Genomic DNA, 19,065 nt, shown 5'->3' on the forward strand with positions numbered 1-19,065 from the left:
TGGCTGACATGCCTTCGTACCTTACTAGAGTCTGTGGTCATTGGGGGTTCTCTCGGGGTCTGCTGTGTCAGCTATCTGCGCAGAGCCGGGGCAGCACACAGAAGGAACACACACACGCAGCCGATTGATATCAACATTGAACAGAGCAGAGCACCACACTGGGAGCATCTGACAACAGTCACGTGCCCAGCCTCTTAGCCCAGATTTGGAGGTCAGGGAGTGCATTGTATTACAGCTGTTTGATAATACTGAGCAACAATTTTCAACATCTTCCCTACCCTCACCCCAAGAGAAGTGGCTTTTTACATGAGATGGGGGCTTTTTTTTGGTGGAAACTGAGACATATTCCTTCTCTCCCTGCTTCCCCCAACGCTTTGTTAGAAAACAGTGAAAATGTTAACAAAATGGGGAGAGAGATTTTTAATTTACCCAAAACCAGGCTTTGATGACCCCTTGGATTAAGAAAATTACAGAAAAATTGAAAGTAATAAAAATGGGTTTATTTTTGAAACATTGAAAACTTCCCTCCCTTGAGATTTGAAAACTCTTGTTTTCTGATTGGTCCTCTGGTCAGGTGATTGGTTCCCTTTGTTAACCCTTTACAGGTAAAAGAAACATTAACCCTTAGCTATCTGTTTATGACAGAAGAGGTTTTCAAAAATTGTGAAGAAATCCACCACCCTTTCCCATTTCTTATCCTCTTCTCCCTTTTGATGGATATTGTTTTTCAAGATGAAGAATTTTTAAATGATATAACATTTTAATATTTACTACTAATGACACATAAACAACATAACAAAAAATTATAACTGTTGATCATTGCTGTCAGTTCCACTTTAGGATTACTTATAGCTTGAAGAAATGATTTTTTCCAGCATAGGGAAAGCTGTAGAACTTGCCAGTAGACACTCAGCACCAGACAAAGAGATCTCAAGTAACAAGCCCACCTTTAAACATGTCTAAAATATTACCTCTGTATTAACATAATAAATGGCAACTGAATGTTAAACATTGTCAAAGTTCAGTCAGATACCCCTGGTGTATTAATATAGCTGTTTCTGTCTGTAACTAGAGCAGACACCATGCTAGTACTAATTACCAACAAAAGCAGGATAATGCATCCTTTGGTGCAGCCTCAGCTTCTCAGCCTCCTCCTGCAACCTCTTGAAATTCAGTTTTGTGTGCTCGACCTATCACATTTTACCAATATCAACTTGATCTCCGACAGCATCTCCAGTTTCCACTGCAAATTTAAGATCACCTCCTTTAATAGCATTTGCATCTTCTTCAAGTTCATATTTTTGTTTTTGTTTTTTTCTCTGCTTCTCTACTTTTCCATTCTGATATGTTTCTGTAGACAACTATTTTGGCTGGGCCTTGTTGAGGCGTGTGCTAGCTGATCATATTTAGCGTGGCCTGCAAGGACTTTTTTTATTTTCTTATTTTTATGTCTTCAGGAAGAGATAAGAATGTGTTATAAAAAGTAATGATGTGATTTTATGAAGTATGGAATAATAATTATACTATTACTATGCTAGCATAAATAGTACTACATAGAGTCCATTCCCAGTGTTGTGATTGGATAATTGAATTTAAAATTCAAGTAGTACGTGGCCAAACTTGTGAGGGCTTACATTCAAGCTCAATTGTCTTCTACTATTTTTTTTTCCCCATCCGTCATGGGACCTTTCCCATGATAACTTCAGAATGTCATCATATCCAAATAATTCCACAATTTCAGGGAAGGTTGAAGTCACCAATGGATGGAATCCAATTAACTTTGAGAGGAAATGAAATACTGAAAGGGGGGAAATGGGGGACACATAGAGATGCTGTCATCTATTAATGACACTTATTAACACCTTGCAGAATAACAATATACCTGCACATCTTTCCAATAAATTTTAGCATATTGATATCCTGAATGACAGAAGAGAAATAATTGTTAACCTTACTAGGAGCTGTGGGGCAGATACTCAGCCAAAGGGAGAGGGGAGGCTTCATTCTTTCCTTCTTCCTTAAAGACTGTTCCAAGTAGGGAATAGAGAGTACTAGTGGGTAGGATTCACAAAAGGATCTAGCTATTGCAAAGCTGAGTGTCACATCACCTAGATAATCACAGGAACAGCACTATGATTCAGAAAGACAAGTAAGGTTCCTACGTACCCTAGAGAGTGGCCTCTAAAAGTAAAATGCATAAAAGCCAGCACACTTGGTAGTAAACTACCTAAGATACCAAAGAGAACTGCTAACAAGATGGAGGAGTTCAGCCCCTCCCATCTCTTAAAGTTAGGCATCTAGGTTCAGGCTGCTAGTGATCTACAAAGGGGAACCAGCAGCTTGGAGTAAGGTGGATTAGGCACCTAATGTGTTTCTTGAGGCCATGAGTTAGATTCCAGCCTTGCTCCATTTGAAATGGCCAGAGGATGAGACACTGCACAGGCTATAGATTTTATCCCAGTGGTTAGCACCCTCATCTGGGATGTGAGAGACCTAGGGTATGTCTACACTATGAGATTATTCCGATTTTACATAAACCGGTTTTGTAAAACAGACTGTATAAAGTCGAGTGCACGCGGCCACATTAAGCACATTAATTCGGTGGTTTGTGTCCCTGTACCAAGGCTAGCGTCAATTTCCAGAGTGTTACGCTGTGGGTAGCTATCCCATAGCTATCCCATAGTTCCCACTGTCTCCCCCGCCCCTTGGAATTCTGAGTTGAGATCTCAGTGCCTTATGGGGCAAAAAACTTTGTCGCGGGTGGTTCTGGGTACAGCCTCACCCCTCCCTCCGTGAAAGCAGCAGACAACCGTTTCGCGCCTTTTTTCCTGGGTGAACTGCGCAAACACCATAGCACAGCAAGCATGGACCCTTCTCAGATCAAGACCGCAATCGCGGACATTGTAAACACCTTGCGCATTCTCATGCAGTCTATGCTGAACCAGGACCTGCAAAGCTAGGTGAGGAGGAGGCGGCTATGACAGCGCGGCGACGAGAGTGATGAGGACATGGACACAGAATTCTCTCAAACTGCTGGCCACTGCGCTTTGGAGATCCTGCTGGTAATGGGGCAGGTTCTACCCACTGAATGCCGATTTTGGGCCCGGGAAACAAGCACAGACTGATGGAACTGTATAGTTTTGAAGGATTGAGACGATTCACAGTGGCTGCGAAACTTTCGCATGCGTAAGGGCACTTTCATGGAACTTTGTGACGTGCTTTCCCCTGCCCTGAAACGTCAGGATACCAAGATGAGAGCAGCCCTCACAAGTGAGAAGCGAGTGGCAATAGCCCTCTGGAAGGTTGCAATGCCAGACAGCTACCGGTCAGTCGGGAATCAATTTCAAGTGGGAAAATCTACTGTGGGGGCTGCTGTGATGCAAATAGCCAAAGCAATCACTCAGATGCTGCTAAGAAAGGCTGTGACTCTGGGAAATGTGCAGGTCATAATGGATGGCTTTGCTGCAATGGGATTCCCTAACTGTGGGGGGGGCCATAGATGGAACCCATATCCCTATCTTGGCACCGGAGCACCAGGGCATTCAGTACGTAAACCGCAAGGGGTACTTTTCAAAGGTGCTCCAAGCACTGGTGGATCACAAGGGACGTTTCACCAACATCCACGTGGGATGGCCAGGAAGGGTTCATGACGCTCGTGTCTTAAACACAAACTACTCGTTAGACACTGCAGGAGGAAATTACTTTCCAGACCCGAAATAACAAGTTGCGAAGATGCTTGAAGAAGCCTGAGTTTTCCTGGGACCACAGCCTACCTTTGAGCCATGGCTCAGAAGCATACACAGGCAGCCTGACAGTAGTCCAGGAGTCTTGCATTCTAAAGCTCAGGCTGGCAAACTGCAGAATGAGTTGGTAGATATGTCTGCCTTAAAGCGCCTGTGCGCACCTCACCCAGTGGCTTGTAGTAGACGACACGCAAACATGCCCATATAGTATGCCTTGCGTTGCCATCAGCCTTAAAGAGTTTGCGTCAACTGTCCACCGGATACTACAGGACCCTGACAAAATAGCAATTGAATCAGTCCCTCTACATAGACGACATGACTAAGCCTCTATATTTTTAACATGTAAATATTGTAACAAATATAATGCTTTTGTTTATGGTCCGCTACAAGCTAAATCCCTTAGGCTTATAGCAAAATATGAGCAAGTTAATAAGTAGAAAAAAAAAGCTGGTTTATTTCTCAGATAACTTGTTTATCAGCTGCACCAGCGCACTAGTGGCGATGAAATACATATGGAGAATAGAAGATGGAACACAACAAAAGAGGAATAGGAAGAGGGGACAAGAACACACTTAAATGCCACTTGCCCTATTGTGCAATAAAGAAATACATATGCTTGCTTAAGGGAAACTCCAAGGAGGGGTTATCAAAATAACCAGCTCAATCACTGCCAGAACACGTGAAATATGTTTGATTAGCTTGCTAATAAGCAATATTTTAATGACTTTTGCAATATGTATCAAGGGGTCATAAGACAGTCAGCATAATTGTAACTGGAAACACCCCAAACTAAACTCACAGTACATAACCTGCTGATTTGCAATATTAATTACCAAAAAAGGCAAATAATTTGTGTAACCAATATAACGTTTTGCGGTTTTAACCTTTATAAGCTCGATGATATTTGTAAGGGGCAGAGCGGCTTATCTCTTGCATAAGGTTATGCCGTCTCTCCCTGTGATGCACACTTGTAATCTTGTTATAACAATAAAGGTGGCCTCAGGCTGTCTGATTCAAATTCAATAAAGTGGTGGTCTTTTCCACAACAGCGCGCTGGCGCACATTACTGACTCGCTCAGACCTCAGCCAAACCAACGTCCCCATTGTTATTGCTGCTTTCTGTGTGCTCCACAATCTCTGTGAGAGTAAGGGGGAGACCTTTATGGCGGGGTGGGAGGCTGAGGCAAATCACCTGGCCGCTGATTAACTGCAGCCAGACACCAGGGCGATTAGAAGAGCACACCAGGAAGCGGTGCACATCAGAGAAGCTTTGAAAACCAGATTCATCATGGGCCAGGGTATGGTGTGACTGTTGTATTTGTTTCTCCTTGATGAAACCCCCCTCCCCCTTGATTGATTTATTCCTTGTAAGCCGCCCACCCTCCCCCTTCGATTACCACTTGCTTCCTAAGGAAATAAAATCACTCTCATTTAAAAATCATGTATTCTTTATTAATTAATTATAAAAAAAGGGCAAGAACTGATAAGGTAGCCCGGGTGGGGTTTGGGAGGGTAGGATGGAAGGAAAAAGCCTCTAAAAAAATTTCAAAGTAATGACAGCCTTTTGGTTGGGCTGTCCACGAGGGTGGAGTGGGCGGGTGCACAGAGCCTCCCCCCACACATTCTTACACGTCTGGGTGAGAAGGGTATGGAACATGGTGAGTGGTGAGGGTGCTTACACAGGGGCTGCAGCGGCACTCTGTGACCCTGCTGCTGTTCCTGAAGCTCCACCAGATGTCGGAGGATGTCAGTTTGATCATGCAGCAGCCCCAGCGTTGCATCCCGCCACCACTGATCTTCCTGCCTACACCTCTGATCTTCCTGCTGCCACCTCACATCTGGAGCGTCTCTCTTCTCCTCACGTTCATCCCTCCTATCCTCACATTGGTCCCTCCTGTCCTCACGGTCACTGGCATCTTTCCTGTAATTTGATACCACATCCTTCAACTCATTCAGATGAGCTCTTTCACTGCAGGTCACTTCCATGATTTCCGAGAACATTTCGCCTCGTGTCTTTTTTTTCCGCCGCCTTATCTGAGATAGTCTTTGGGACAGAGGAGGGAGGGTTGAAAAATTTGCAACTGCATCAGGGAGGGAAAAAAGGGAGAGAAGTCGTCAAGGTTCCTTCCCGACTCTGAACTTTAGGGTACAAATGTGGGGACCTGCATGGACACTTCCAAGCTTAATTACTAGCTTAGATCTGGTAACTGCCACTATGCAGAAATTTCAGTCTCTGGATCACTTCTTGTCTCCTCAAAAACCTTCCCCTCCCTGGGCAGCCTTGAGAGGCTTCACCAATTCCCTGGTGAACACAGATCCAAACCCCCTGGATTTAAAACAAGGAGAAATTAACCATCCTCCCTCTTTTCTCCCACCAATCCCTGGTGAGTCCAGATCTAATCCCCGTGAATCTTAAAACAAGGAAAAAATCAATCAGGTTCTTAAAAAGAAAGCTTTTAATTAAAGAAAAGTAAAAAAAATCATCTCTGTAAAATCAGGATGGAAAATATTTTACAGGGTAATCAGATTCATATAGCCCAGAGGAACTCCCTCTAGCCTTAGGTTCAAAGTTACAGCAAACAGAGGTAAAATCCTCTCAGCAAAAAGGAACATTTACAAGTTGAGAAAACAAAAATAAGACTAACATGCCTTGCCTGGGCTTCACTTACAATTTTGAACACAAAGACTCGTTCCAAAAGATTTGGAGAAGCTGATGACGTCTGGGCCTCGTATCAGCCCGAAGAGCGAACAACGCCAAACAAAGAGACAAACAAGAACTTACCCTCCACACAAGTTTGAAAGTATTTGTCCGCCTTATTGTGTCTCCGGTCAGGTGTCAGACCGGATCTACTGGCTTCTTAACCCTTTACAGGTAAGAAAGGCATTAACCTACCTATCTGTTATGACAGAATATTTAAAAAGACACAATTTTACAGACAATGGTTATACTCTTTCATGGTTAAACAAACACATTCACTCACATAGAACATGTGATTTCACTACAAGGTCGCTTTTTGCAATCTCAATATTGAGTGCCTGCGGCTCTGTGTGAGAGATACTCGATGCAGGTCCGGAGCAGAATTCACTTGCATGCGACGATGATAAGCAGTGTCTTTCGGTCTTCTGCAGCCTTCAATTACACAGTGCCCTCCTTTCCAAATACCACAGAAATCCCATCAGTGGCCTGCCTTCTTTACCTGTTAACATGACACGCGCAGCGGATGAACTTCCCCTTCCATCCAATTCTCCCCTCGGGATGATCGCTTTTCAGGAGCAAAACAGACAGAAAAATTAACCCCCTATGAGCATCCTCCTCCCACCTGTGTGAGTGCGCGAGCTGGTATCATGATATAGCTAACACCCCCCATTCCCCACCACGTGGCTGGTAGAGAAGATCCTTGCATAGTCAAACGCAAAAAAGCTCAGCGCCATTCCCCCCCCCCCGGTCTGGTACCTGCAAGGAAGGTATTCTTTAAGCAACAGGCAAACAGCCAGTAGGAATGGCCATCTCTGTCCCCTTAATTAAATTCCTGAATTCAAAAGGTTACAATGAACGATATCACTCTCCTGAGGATAACACAGGGAATAAAGAACGGATGTTGCTTGAATACCACAATCACCGGACCATACACAGCTAGGCTTGTCATGCAATGATTCCAGATTACTTGCTACATGCTTGGCGTGGTCAAGTATTCTACCATGGAGAAGGATAAGGTGCACTCCCCAGAAACCTTCTGCAAAGACTTTGGAGTACCTCCAGGAGAACTCATGGAGAGGTCCCTGGAGGATTTCGCTCCATACAACCAATGTTAACAACTTTTCCAATAACTGTACGCCGCGAATGCATCCAAGTCCTCAGGCAATGTAATCATCATCACATTGCAACTGTTTAAAACCATGTTTATATATTTCCAAAAGTACATCACCAGAGGTTCCTTCCATGGCTTAATTGTCTGGGATAGTGGCTTGAGAGGGCTCGGAGGGTAATTACCATCAGAGTGAGAAAAACTCCTGCTGTTGGGGAGAACAGAGTGCTGTGTGCTTTCTGCAAGCTCATCCCTCTCCTCCTCCTCATCTTCCCTTCCAGAATCCCAGCCACGCTGAGATTACCACCCCCACCTCAGAATCCATGGACAGGGGAGGGTAGTGGTGGATGACCCCCTAGAATTGCATGCAGCTCAGCGTAGAAGCGGCATGTTTTGGCCCTGCCCCAGACCTTCCCTTTGCTTTTTTGGTTCGGTAGGCTTGTCTGAGCTCCTTAACTTTCACACAAGCACTGCACTGAGTCCTGATAGTGGCGTATCTCCTTCATAGCCTTGGAAATTTTTTCAAATTTTTTTTCATTTCATCTTTTGGAACGAGTTCTTAACAGGAATCCTCGCCATATGGATCCAGATCCAGTACCTCCCGTGCGGTCCATGCTGGAGCTCTTTTTCGATTCTCAGGAGACTGCATTGTTACCTGTGCTGATGAGCTCTGTGTGGTCACCTGTGCTGGTGAGCTCTCCACGCTGGCCAAACAGGAAATGAAATTCAAAAGTTTGCTGGGCTTTTCCTGTCTACCTGGCCAGTGCATCTGAATTCAGAGTGCTTTCCAGAGCGGTCACAGTGGTGCACCATGGGATACCACCCGGAGGCCAATATCGTCGATTTGCGGCCACACTAACACTAATCCAACATTGCAATACCGATTTCAGCGCTACTCCTCTCATTGGGGAGGAGTACAGAAACCAGTTTAAAGAACCCTTTATATCGATATAAAGGACCTCGTTGTGTGGACGGCTGCAGGGTTAAATTGGTTTAATGCTGCTAAATTCGGTTTAAACTCATAGTGTAAACCAGGCCCTAGACTCAATTTCCCCTCTCTGTCAGAAAGGATTTTAAAAAGGGTCTCTCAGCTCTCAAGAGGGTTCACTAACCATTTAGCTATAGGATACTCTAACATGGAGCAGGAGGATCAGTCTCTCCTATGGAAGTTGCTCTCCTGTGGATAAACAAAAGAGAGATTAGAGCTGGGGGACTAGGGGAACCATCTTTTAAGGGGGTGTCCTATCCATTGGAATACCGAGTCATTCAGTCTTTTCCTCTCTGTCTTGCTTATCAAGAGACTTTTTAAGTATTTCTCCATAGTGCATAGTCATTGGGCCAGGGAGAGCAAGAGCATGACTTGTAGTCCAGTGGTTAGGGCATCCTCCTTAGAGGTAGAAACCCTGGGTCTAGTCCCCTACCTTAATCACTTTTTCATTATTTATGCACAGTAGAACACTTTCCACGGGAGAGACTGAGGGAGCCCCACTTCAGAATGTGTGTTTGTTTGTTTGTTTGTTTTCTTTATTATATAACCACAATATGTGGGCAGGAGAATGAGGTGATAAATTAAGGAACCATGTGGTAACTTAATTTACTCTGGTCCTTTGTCTTACCAGCTGTCCACAAACAGCCGATTCTCAACCACTTCACCTACTCCGTGCAAACCAGAGCTGCAAGATGTTACCATCTCTTGACCCTTGTTCTAAGGACTCCCTTTAAAACATCACCCACACTTAACCCCACCCTATAGTGCAGTCACATATGCTACCAGACTTCTGCAAATCCTCATGGAGAGAATTAGGCCTTGTCTACACTGGCAAGTTTCTGCTCAGTAAAGCAGCTTTCTGCATTATAACTCCTGAGGTGTACACACTGCCAAGCCACTTAGTGGGCAGAAACTGCACAGTTACAGCGCTGTAAAAAAAACACCCTGACGAGAGATGTACAGCTTTCTGAGTCACGGCTACAGCACCAGGGTGCCAGTGTAGACACCCTGGTAGATTACAGTGCTGTGATTGGCCTCTGGGATGTCTCCTGTTCTCGCCTCTCTGGTCATCAGTTTGAATTCTACTGCCCTGCCCTCAGGTGACCCACCGTGAGTCCCACCCTTTAAATTCCTTAGGAATTTTGAAAGTCCCCTTCCTGTTTGCTTGGTGAAGCATGCAGTGGTCTCAACGCATCTTTCCAGGTGACCAAGCCTGCTAAACGAATCAGGCTTGAAGCAATGCCAAACTACTGGACCTCATCAGCATTTGGAGAAAGGAGGTTGTCCAGGCCCAGCTCTGCTCCATCTGTAGGAATTATGATATCTACAGACAGATTTCACAGTGCATGACAGAAAGGGGCCATGACCAAGACACACTGCAGTGCAGGGTCAAAGTGAAGGAGCTGAGGAATGTCTACCACCAGGGCCGTCTTTAGGCCGATTCCCCCGAATCAGGCCCTGCACCAAAGAGGGCCTCATGCCCTAAAGAAGAGTACCTAACTTAGGCGTCTTTTTAATTTTTTTACTCACTCAGCAGCCATCAAGGTCTTTGGTGGCATGTCGGCGGCAGGTCTTTCACTCACTCTGGGTCTTCCATGGCACTGAAGGACCCAAGACCCGGACTGCCACCAATCATTCGAGTCAGGCCCCACACTTACTAAAGCTGGTTCTGCCTACCACAAACCACAGCTTTGGTGCTGTGCCCACGAGCTGCCAGTTCTACAAAGAGCTTGATGCGATTCTCAGTGGCTACTCCACCTCCACTGCGAAGTCAACTGTGGATACTTCAGTGGCTCATGTGCCAGTCAAGAGTGGACCGAGCCAGAAGGAGGATATCTTGGATGAGGATGTGGAGGGGGACCTAGAGGCACAGGACAACTCGGAGGTCAGAGGTGCATGCAGCCAGGAGCTCTTCTCTACTCCAAAGAAGGCTGGTCAGTCACAGCTATCAGATCTTGGTGAAGCGCAAACAGGAGAGGAGAACCCTGGCAAAATTCACACCCCTGAGTGATGCAGTTAAACTGACCTATCCCCTGGTGTAGCCCAACAACCTATGGTGAGGCAGAGTACCTGTTCCGATGGAAGTAAACCCTCTGTCCCGTCAGCAAAAGTAGCTTCTTGGTTGAAGTGTTACAGTGGCACAACTGCACCAATGCAGCTGTGCTGCTGCAGTGTGTTATAAGAGTAGGTAAGCCCACAGAGAATGCAGTTGCTACTTGTGCCTGCTTACTGCAGTGGTGCCAGCCAAAGTCATTGCAGAGTGGTATGGGAAAATGTCTTACTGCAGAGGAAGAAATAGAAGGCAGTCATCCCTAGAAACTTTAAGGAGAGGATTGCAGAGCGTCTCCAAGAAAGTCTCATGGAGATCTCTCAGATGGATAAAGAGACATACCTGTGTACATAGACAAAGTGTGCCACATACCCACCCATCTCCTGCCTAATTCAGTAAAGGGAATGAAAAGCAGATGCCAACTCTACTTCTGTTTCTTATCCTGCTAACTCTTCTCATACAAGCAAAACAATGAAAAGTTCATATGTTTATTAACTTAAGGATGGGCCAGGTGCCATCTTTTAAATTAAATATAGTAAGGGAAAATGCACAGGCACACTTACCTGAGGTCTCTTCCACTTCATCAAGTTCGTCTCTGCTAGACTGCTGGGAATGGGTAGATAATGGTAGAGTTGTGAACAGGTCCTGGGTCATGGCATGGCTGGAGCCCTCTGACATGTCTCTCCTTGCCTACTTGCTGTTCACAGTAAGTATGACATACAGCTCATTGTAAAAGCAGCAGGTCAATGGCTCAATATCAGATCAATTATTGTGCTCCCTGGCCTTGTGGTATACATGGCAGAATTCCTTTGCTTTCATGCAGCACTGCTGCTGAACCTTGTCATGTCCCTTTGAACATGAGGATGCAGGCTGCGATATCCATGTTTCTAGGGCTGACCCATACCTATGTTTACATAGCCTCTTCTCCCCACAGGCCTAGAAAATCCAATACTTCTTGTCTATACTAGGCAGAAGCACATCTAGTAAGAGGAGCAGGCATCATTGGTTGGGCAGTTGCACTCAACAAATGAGAGCTGTTAGGTATCATGGTCAAGGTGTGCAATCAGGAAAAGGCATTTCAAAAATACATGGCAGGTGGGTTTGTGTGGTTGGGGATGGAGATTTCCCATTTCTGATCCCTAGGCAGTGGAGTTAAAAACAGTGACCAGACAGCCATCACTGTCTCAGGGAATTGAGCATCATGGGACAGCTGCTGGAGAATTGTTAGGGTCAACACACATCATGCAGTGTCTACACTTGGGAACTGGTCAACTTCAATAGATCAACCAGGATTCATGCTGTTAGGGGAAGTGGTTTACTGTGTTGCCATAGTGCAGTGTTTATGTTGCCCAGAGACAAATTTGAGCATAGATACATGTACAAATAGGTTGACTAAAGGTGATTATGGTGAGCTAAATTTGTAGAGTAGATCAGGCCTGCATTGCAAGCATAAGATTAAAATTCTGCTTCCTCTTAAATGCTGCTTTTTTTTTTCTGTCTTCTTGTAGATTTGCGTCTTGAAATAAAGGAATCTGAAAAGCTAGATAACATATTTCCACCAACCATCACCACTGGACCACCCCTCCCAAAAAATGTATAAAAGAAAGTGATTTAATTTAAAAAAAAAAAGACTATGTTTAACTGAAAACTCTTCCTCCCTTTTCCAATACAAGAGGGTATTGGAGATGAGTGCATGCAGGATGATTGCTTTGTGTAAATGGTAGGAGGAGGCCTGGAAAACTTGACGGTAAGTGACCTAGTGGGTCCAGATTGAAACATCCGTCTATGATAAAGATGGGGACATCGTCTCTGCACCAAGCAGTCAATACTTGAAGGGATTCCCTAACCCTGGTGCCTTGACTCACAGGGGTACTTAAGCAGCAATATCATGGGGACGCACAGAAAAACCATACTTGAATGCAAAAGCATACTTCATTTCTCATCATTGCTCCAGCCCTAATCCTCCAAAAAGTTTCTGTTGTTTGTTGATAACTATTTTTTCTGCACTGTCTTTTTAGAGTGTAAATTCTGGAGCCGAGATAATCTCCTATTCCATGGGTTCTGAAACTGGGGGTCGGGACCCCTTAGGGGGTCACAATGTTATTACATGGGGGGACGTGAGCTGTAAATCTCCATCCCAAATCCCCTTTTCCTCCAGCATATATAATGGTGTTAAATATATTTTTAAAAGTTTTTTTTAATGTATAAAGGGGGAGTCGCACTCAGAGGCTTGCTGTGTGAAAGGGGTCACCAGTACAAAGCTCTGAGAACCCCTCTCCTATTCTATTTTGGTACTGTGAGGGAAAATATGGTGGGCTTACAACTTTGGCCAGGCTTTTAGGCCTAAACTTTGGATAAGCTTGTTTCTAGGCTGTGTTGAACTTTGGTTTAGCTTGTCTCTGTGTACAAGGGGCAGAGAGGAGGGGGACAGAGTGATGAAAGAGTGATGGAAAGTTGCTTCTGTGTGTCAAGAGGTAAAAGGAGTCACAGTGGAAAGTTCCCAAAACGGAACAATGGCTTTGTGTGTATGAAGGGCATGAGGGGGCAGAGTGATAAAGTCCCCAAATAGCATAATTTGCAAAGCTAGGCTTATGAAATATATAATCACAACAGTTGTATTAGAAAGGTCGCTGACCACAAAAGAACAGACAGTGAGTAATGGGGAGGGGGTAGTGGGTGAGATGCTTGTTTTTGCTTTTGTCCTATATTAATTTTGCAATATATTCCAAATAAGGAATTAATGTACAATGTGTGTGTAATTTGTTAGTGGTTTTAACCTTTATAAGCTGGCTAGAAATTTACAGACTGCAAAGCAGCTTGCCACCTTGCATGGGGCCATGCTGACTCTCCTTGCATAGATGCTCATATAAAATGAAGGAGCCTCAGGCTGTCTGATCCAAAATCAATTGTGTGGTCAATTTTCCACAACAGTAAAGTACCTAGAACAATGGGGGTCTGATGCTGGTTGGGGCCTTCTACACCTTCAGTGTTTTAGCCCAGGCTTTTGCTTCAGGAGTAGAGACAGCAGAAGCAGCAACAGGCGGTTTCCAACATATTAGCAGAAATTTTCTATAATTAATTCTTCTCTCATATTCAAAACTGAGGAAATGGGCTTGTGTTGTTCCTTCTTTTGTACATCAGTTTGCACCGTACAGATTGATTCAAATCCCTGCCTTGCTACACGGATTTGGAGAAAGCACTTTAAAGAAAAAGATCCCATTGTAGCTGTAATTTTATTTCTAACGGTACAGATTTCATTTCCACGGGGAAAAAAAAAGTTTATTCTGTTTCTGGTTCATCTTCAACTGTCTCCAACTGGAAGCTGCACTAAATAAAAATACCCTGTTTCCCCTTCACTCGACTGTGTGATGAGATGATTCTGTGGCAGATACTGTGCAAAAGTACACGTTGTTTAGCTAAAAAAAGAAACTGAGCTAGGAGAAAAGTTTTTTCTAGTTCACAGAGAACCAATCACAGAGCAGCTTTAGCTGTATTACAAACAGCCACCAGCTGTACTTTCCCTCCATTCTTTTCGCCCACCTTAGTACGTGGGAAGCTGCGCTAAAAAGCCGAAGAAAGCAACAGGAAGCAGCGAAGCCCGTAAGTTCTCGCACAGAGCTCATGACCAAACAATGGCTCTTCAAAAGCTCAGGCAGCTGGAGGGTACGACGTGGTGAAAAGTAACAACCGCATCAAGTTGAAACTCAATAGCTTGGTGACCCAAGGCATCTTGGTCCAGATCAAAGGCTCTTGTGCCTCTAGCTCCTTTAGACTCAACAAGACGACGAGGGAAACCGAAGAAAAAGCCAGTGGCAAAGCCTTAGAAACCAATTGCCAAGACGCTGTAGCCTGGTCCTGGAAATGCGGGGGGGGGGGACAAGAACACAAAAGTTGCAACTGTCAAGAAAGCAGCCAGGAGCCCCCTCCAAAAAGCCGCCAAGCTCAACGAGGCTGCTACGATCCCGACTGCCGAGTCTACACCAAGGAAACCTAAAGCAGGAAAGCTAAGGCGGAGGCACCCAAGCAGTGAAATTACTGAGAAGGCTCTTCTCACGCAAATAAACCCAACGACTATTTTAAGAACCACTCATTCGACCGTTCCCAAAAGGAGCTGAAATGCCAGGTTAATCTAACAATGTCCTGGTGTTTTCCATAAAACAAAAATTTCCTTCTTTATTTAATCTGGGGAAGGAGGAATAATAAAATATTTATTTACGTGTACCACTCAATGAATTAATGAATATGAGCTGATCCCGGAAAGAGTTTTGTTCCTTTATTACCGCAATTGTTCAGCCTATGCTAGAAATCTGCTTTATGGAAACTTTTTAACGAGCCAACAAGCTAAAACAGACTACTCTTAAGAGTCCAATGTCCCCTGTATGGTGTTGTGCTCTCAATTTGAAAAGCCCGCGTTGTGAAAGGATTGGCTAATGAGAAGTACCACTTGTATTTCCTGTAGAGACACAATTGGACATTCCTTTTACCAGTTTCGTTATTAGTTTAATAGAGCTCCTTTAATATCCTAATCCACGCCCGATGCTACAAGTATTGATTATTTCAAGAAAAAAAAAGAGACGTATTTTACGTTAACCGGTTCCTTCCTAGGTTGAGAGAAAGCGAAAGATAACAGAGCTCTTTTTTGATTTTGTGCGTGGCTCTGAAAAGAGCCTTTGCAATGGTTTTTGGAGTAGTATTTTCGGTTTCTTCTTGGTCATTTTTACTTACTGACAGCTTTACTTGCTCTTGGCCTTGTGGCTCTCAGTCTTCTTGGGCAGCAACACGGCCTGGATATTGGGCAGGACACCCCCTTGAGCGATCGTCACTTTCCCCAGGAGCTTATTGAGCTCTTCGTCGTTACGGATGGCGAGCTGCAGATGACGTGGGATGATCCTGGTTTTCTTGTTATCCCGAGCAGCGTTGCCGGCTAACTCGAGAATCTCCGCGGTCAGATACTCCAGCACCGCGGCCATATAGACCGGGGCACCAGCTCCCACCCGCTCAGCATAATTACCTTTGCGGAGCAGCCGGTGCACACGGCCCACCGGGAACTGCAGCCCAGCCCGCGAGGAGCGAGACTTTGCCTTGGCCCTCGCTTTACCTCCCTGCTTTCCTCGACCAGACATGATCAGCACTTTCTAGAAATCAGCTACAGTAAATATACTTTTTCCAGAAAAAAACCGCAATTTAATTCCTAGTCCGTCCTTAAATCCTTTCTGTTTGCAGAGGTAAACGGTTTGTGATAGGCTGAAAAGAACTATTGTTTGAATAGCCAATAGTGATGCGAATCTAATTCTGACCAATGATAAGGTTGCATATGACGTTAATATAAGGTCAAGTGTCTCATATGCTTATACGAAATTAGAAAAGAGAATAGTCATTGCTACAAGATATGTATGAACAGGCACCCTTCGGAGTTTGGATGCATGTTTTTGAGCTGACTGGAGACAGAAATGTACACAAAAACGTAGAAGACATTGAGAAGTAAAAATAAATTATATGCAATCAACATGCCTGAGCCATCAAAATCTGCTCCTGCGTCTAAGAAAGGGTCTTAAGAAAGCTTATCAGACACACTAAATCGACCGCCGACCGCTTGTACTCCACCGGAAAGAGAAGGTAAGGTAACTCAATGGGAGAATTTCTCCCGCGACTCATTCAGCCTGGTGTAGACACCGCAATAAGTCAACCTAAGATATGTTGACTCCAGCTACATTATTCCACTTAGGTCCACTTAACCACATAGTGCAGACCTGCCCATATAACTTAGAACGGGGTAAGCAATCTATGGCACATGTACCGAAGGCAGCACACAAATTGATTTTTAGTGGCACTCACTGCCCAGGTCCTGGCTACTGATCCAGGGGGCTCTGCATTTTAATTTAATTTTAAATGAAGCTTCTTAAACATTAAAAAAAAACTTATTTACTTTACATACAACAATAGTTTAGTTATATATTATAGACTTATAGAAAGAGACTTTCTAAAACCTTAATTTATTACTAGCACACAAAACCTTAAATTAGAATGAATAAATTAAGACTCGGCGCACCACTTCTGAAAGGTTGCTGACCTCTGACTTAGAAGAAGAATGATAAGTGGAAAAAGACGAGAGAAGAAAGTTACTCTTTTTATGTGTATAAAGTATTTAAGCAAGTTCACCCACATACCAGCATCTCTTCCAGTGCTATGGGTATAATGAACTCTTTTGTAAACGACATCTTTGAGTGTATCACCAGAGAAGCATCTTGTCTGGTGCATTACAACAAGCGCTCGACCATCATTTCCAAGGAGATACAGACCACTGTAAGCGTCTGCTGCTGCGAGGCGAGCTGGCAAAACATACTGTTTCTCAGGGCACACTTGTCTCCACTTACTGAGATCCATCCACCACAGGTCGATTTAGCGGGTCTAGTGAAATCAACAGCAGATCACTTTCCAGTCAGCCCCTGTACTCTACCCCAGTCAAGAAGAGTAAGCTAAGTCAGTGGAACCCCCTCAGTGTAGACCCCGCAGTAACTGGACCAAAGGTATGTCAACTCCTTCTAGGTTATTCATGTAGCTGGAATTGCGTAGCATAAGCATAAAGTAAGTGGACGAGAGTTTCTCCCATCAACCCAGTGGAGTGTAGACACCACAAAAGGTTGACCTAAGCTATGTCAACTCTAGCTATGTTATTCACATAGCTGGAGTTGCATCAACTGAGCCCAGTAGTGTAGACCTGCCGTCACCAAGTACACTAGTTCTAAGTAAATAGTTTCTGAGCAGGCTGTCTAAATCTGTAACTCAAAGACTTTTTTAAGGACTGCTCTACAGGAAGAGGGGGTCGATATAAATTATGCAACTTCCGCTATGTGAATAACATAGCTGAAGTCGATATACTTAGATCTGCTTACTGTGGTGTGTTGATGCTCTCCTGTCGATTCCCCTTGCACTTCTCATTGAGGTGGAGTATTGGAGTTGACCCTAGAGTGATTGGTGGTAGAATTGTTGCATCTACACTCAACACGATAAATTGACCACTGCTGGATCAATCGCTGCCTATCAATCTGGCCGGTTGTGTTGACAAGCCCTAAGAGCCATCCACCTTTTCATACAATGAGCAGAACATCACCTACTACTATTGCTTGTGTTTTTCAAAGTGCATCCAGTGGCTTGCAAGTAAATAATTCATTATCATAATTAATAATACACAATGAGGAAGCTTTACAGGCAAGCTATCTGAAATTGTTTTTATTCCCACACCACACCTAGAGAAAGAGAGAGCATGATTTCTCTTTGCTACAAGTAAATAAGCACTTGAAGTGTCACAATATTCTAGAAGACATAGGTTTCTTATCTATCGTATAAAATGATTAATACCCCCACACTGCTGAAATGAAGGTATGATTAAACTGGTATTCACCTAAAATTAATTCAACATATCAGAATCGCACTTATAGAAAGCAAATTTAAACTGCTGGAATCTCACTGGGTTTACTAATTAAAAATCTTAGATACTATATAACCCAAATCTCTTGTTTCTCTCCATCCTCCCTCTGTTCGTGAAGAGAGTCCTTAGAGAGTTGAGCTTCATAAAACCAACTCATTTCTTACATTAAGTAATTTCCCTGTTTTCTTTATTTTCAAAGCAGGTTCCCCCCCACACACACTTAGCCATAAACTTATTTAATTGTGAACATTTTGTTAAACTGGGGGAGGGGGATCTGTTCTGAGGAACTTTCAATAAGGTGGAATTTAAAACAAAACATGCACAGGAACCAGGATTAGATCTGATTATGGAATCACATTGACACAATTATTCTATTAGTTTATATTATGAAACCCTTTAAATTACTAAATCTCCAGGATGCTAACCCAGAGAAGTTTTTGTTACCTTTAAGTATCTATGTTGGTCAATTTCTTTTACCCTTTTACTTTAGAGGCTGAGAAGAGAAGCTCATAAGCCTTTTATAGTGTTATAAAACTACAGTATAACTAAATGTGTCCACTGAAGTTTCAGTTTATTGGCTGGAGTTGGAGTTCTCCCTTAAAAGAACCTACGTATATGTAGATATATAGATACGGATAATCCTGGATGAACTTTAACTTCCAAAACTGTAAAGAGTGTAGCCCTGATCTTTCAGGATATCAACAGTGATGAGCTGCCAAAATCATAACTTTTTATAGGGAACCGGTTGTTATGATTTAAGGGGGGGAGGGGCAGGGAGAGACATACCCGTGGGGATGGGGGTCCCTGCAGGGCCTGGGGCAAATTGCCCCACTTGCCCCCCAGCAACCCTAGAACTTGCAGTCCCCTTCCCACTTACCTTGCTGGCAGCTCAAAGCAGTAGGACGACTCAGGAGCTCAGCTGAGCTGCCCAACTGCTGGCCATGCTGCCCCTCCCCTCCACTCCGCTCCCTTCCCCTCCCCTCAGGCCAGCCCTGGAGCTTGCAGCAGGACCCCCCCACACTCCTTGCTGGGACTCTCAAAAAGTGGCA

General features: G+C 44.1%; 1 protein-coding gene and 1 pseudogene across 3 annotated transcripts in view; one reads left to right on the forward strand and one right to left on the reverse strand.

The window, feature by feature from the left end:
* Window positions 1-15,738, reverse strand: part of LOC116834992 (histone H2A type 2-C) — a 299,566-nt gene extending 283,828 nt beyond the window's left edge. The window contains exons 1-2 of one of the 3 annotated variants that reach the window (XR_012656221.1): window positions 11,151-15,738; window positions 10,248-10,818 (exon numbers count right to left, since the gene is read on the reverse strand). Coding sequence is in view for 2 of the 3 variants with exons in the window: in XM_075067586.1 (XP_074923687.1) it covers window positions 15,321-15,710 (390 nt within the window). In the remaining variant the exon portion in view is untranslated. Of the gene's footprint in view, window positions 1-10,247 lie in introns of those variants that run through there. The other 2 variants (XM_032797447.2, XM_075067586.1) reach the window with 2 other exon arrangements.
* Window positions 15,739-15,987: 249 nt separating this feature from the next.
* On the forward strand, window positions 15,988-16,964 carry LOC116835009 (histone H2B 8-like; annotated as a pseudogene).
* The last annotated feature ends 2,101 nt before the right edge of the window (window positions 16,965-19,065 follow it).

This window comes from Chelonoidis abingdonii, chromosome 1 (genome assembly GCF_003597395.2).
Source record: "Chelonoidis abingdonii isolate Lonesome George chromosome 1, CheloAbing_2.0, whole genome shotgun sequence".
NCBI classification, from domain to species: domain Eukaryota; kingdom Metazoa; phylum Chordata; order Testudines; family Testudinidae; genus Chelonoidis; species Chelonoidis abingdonii.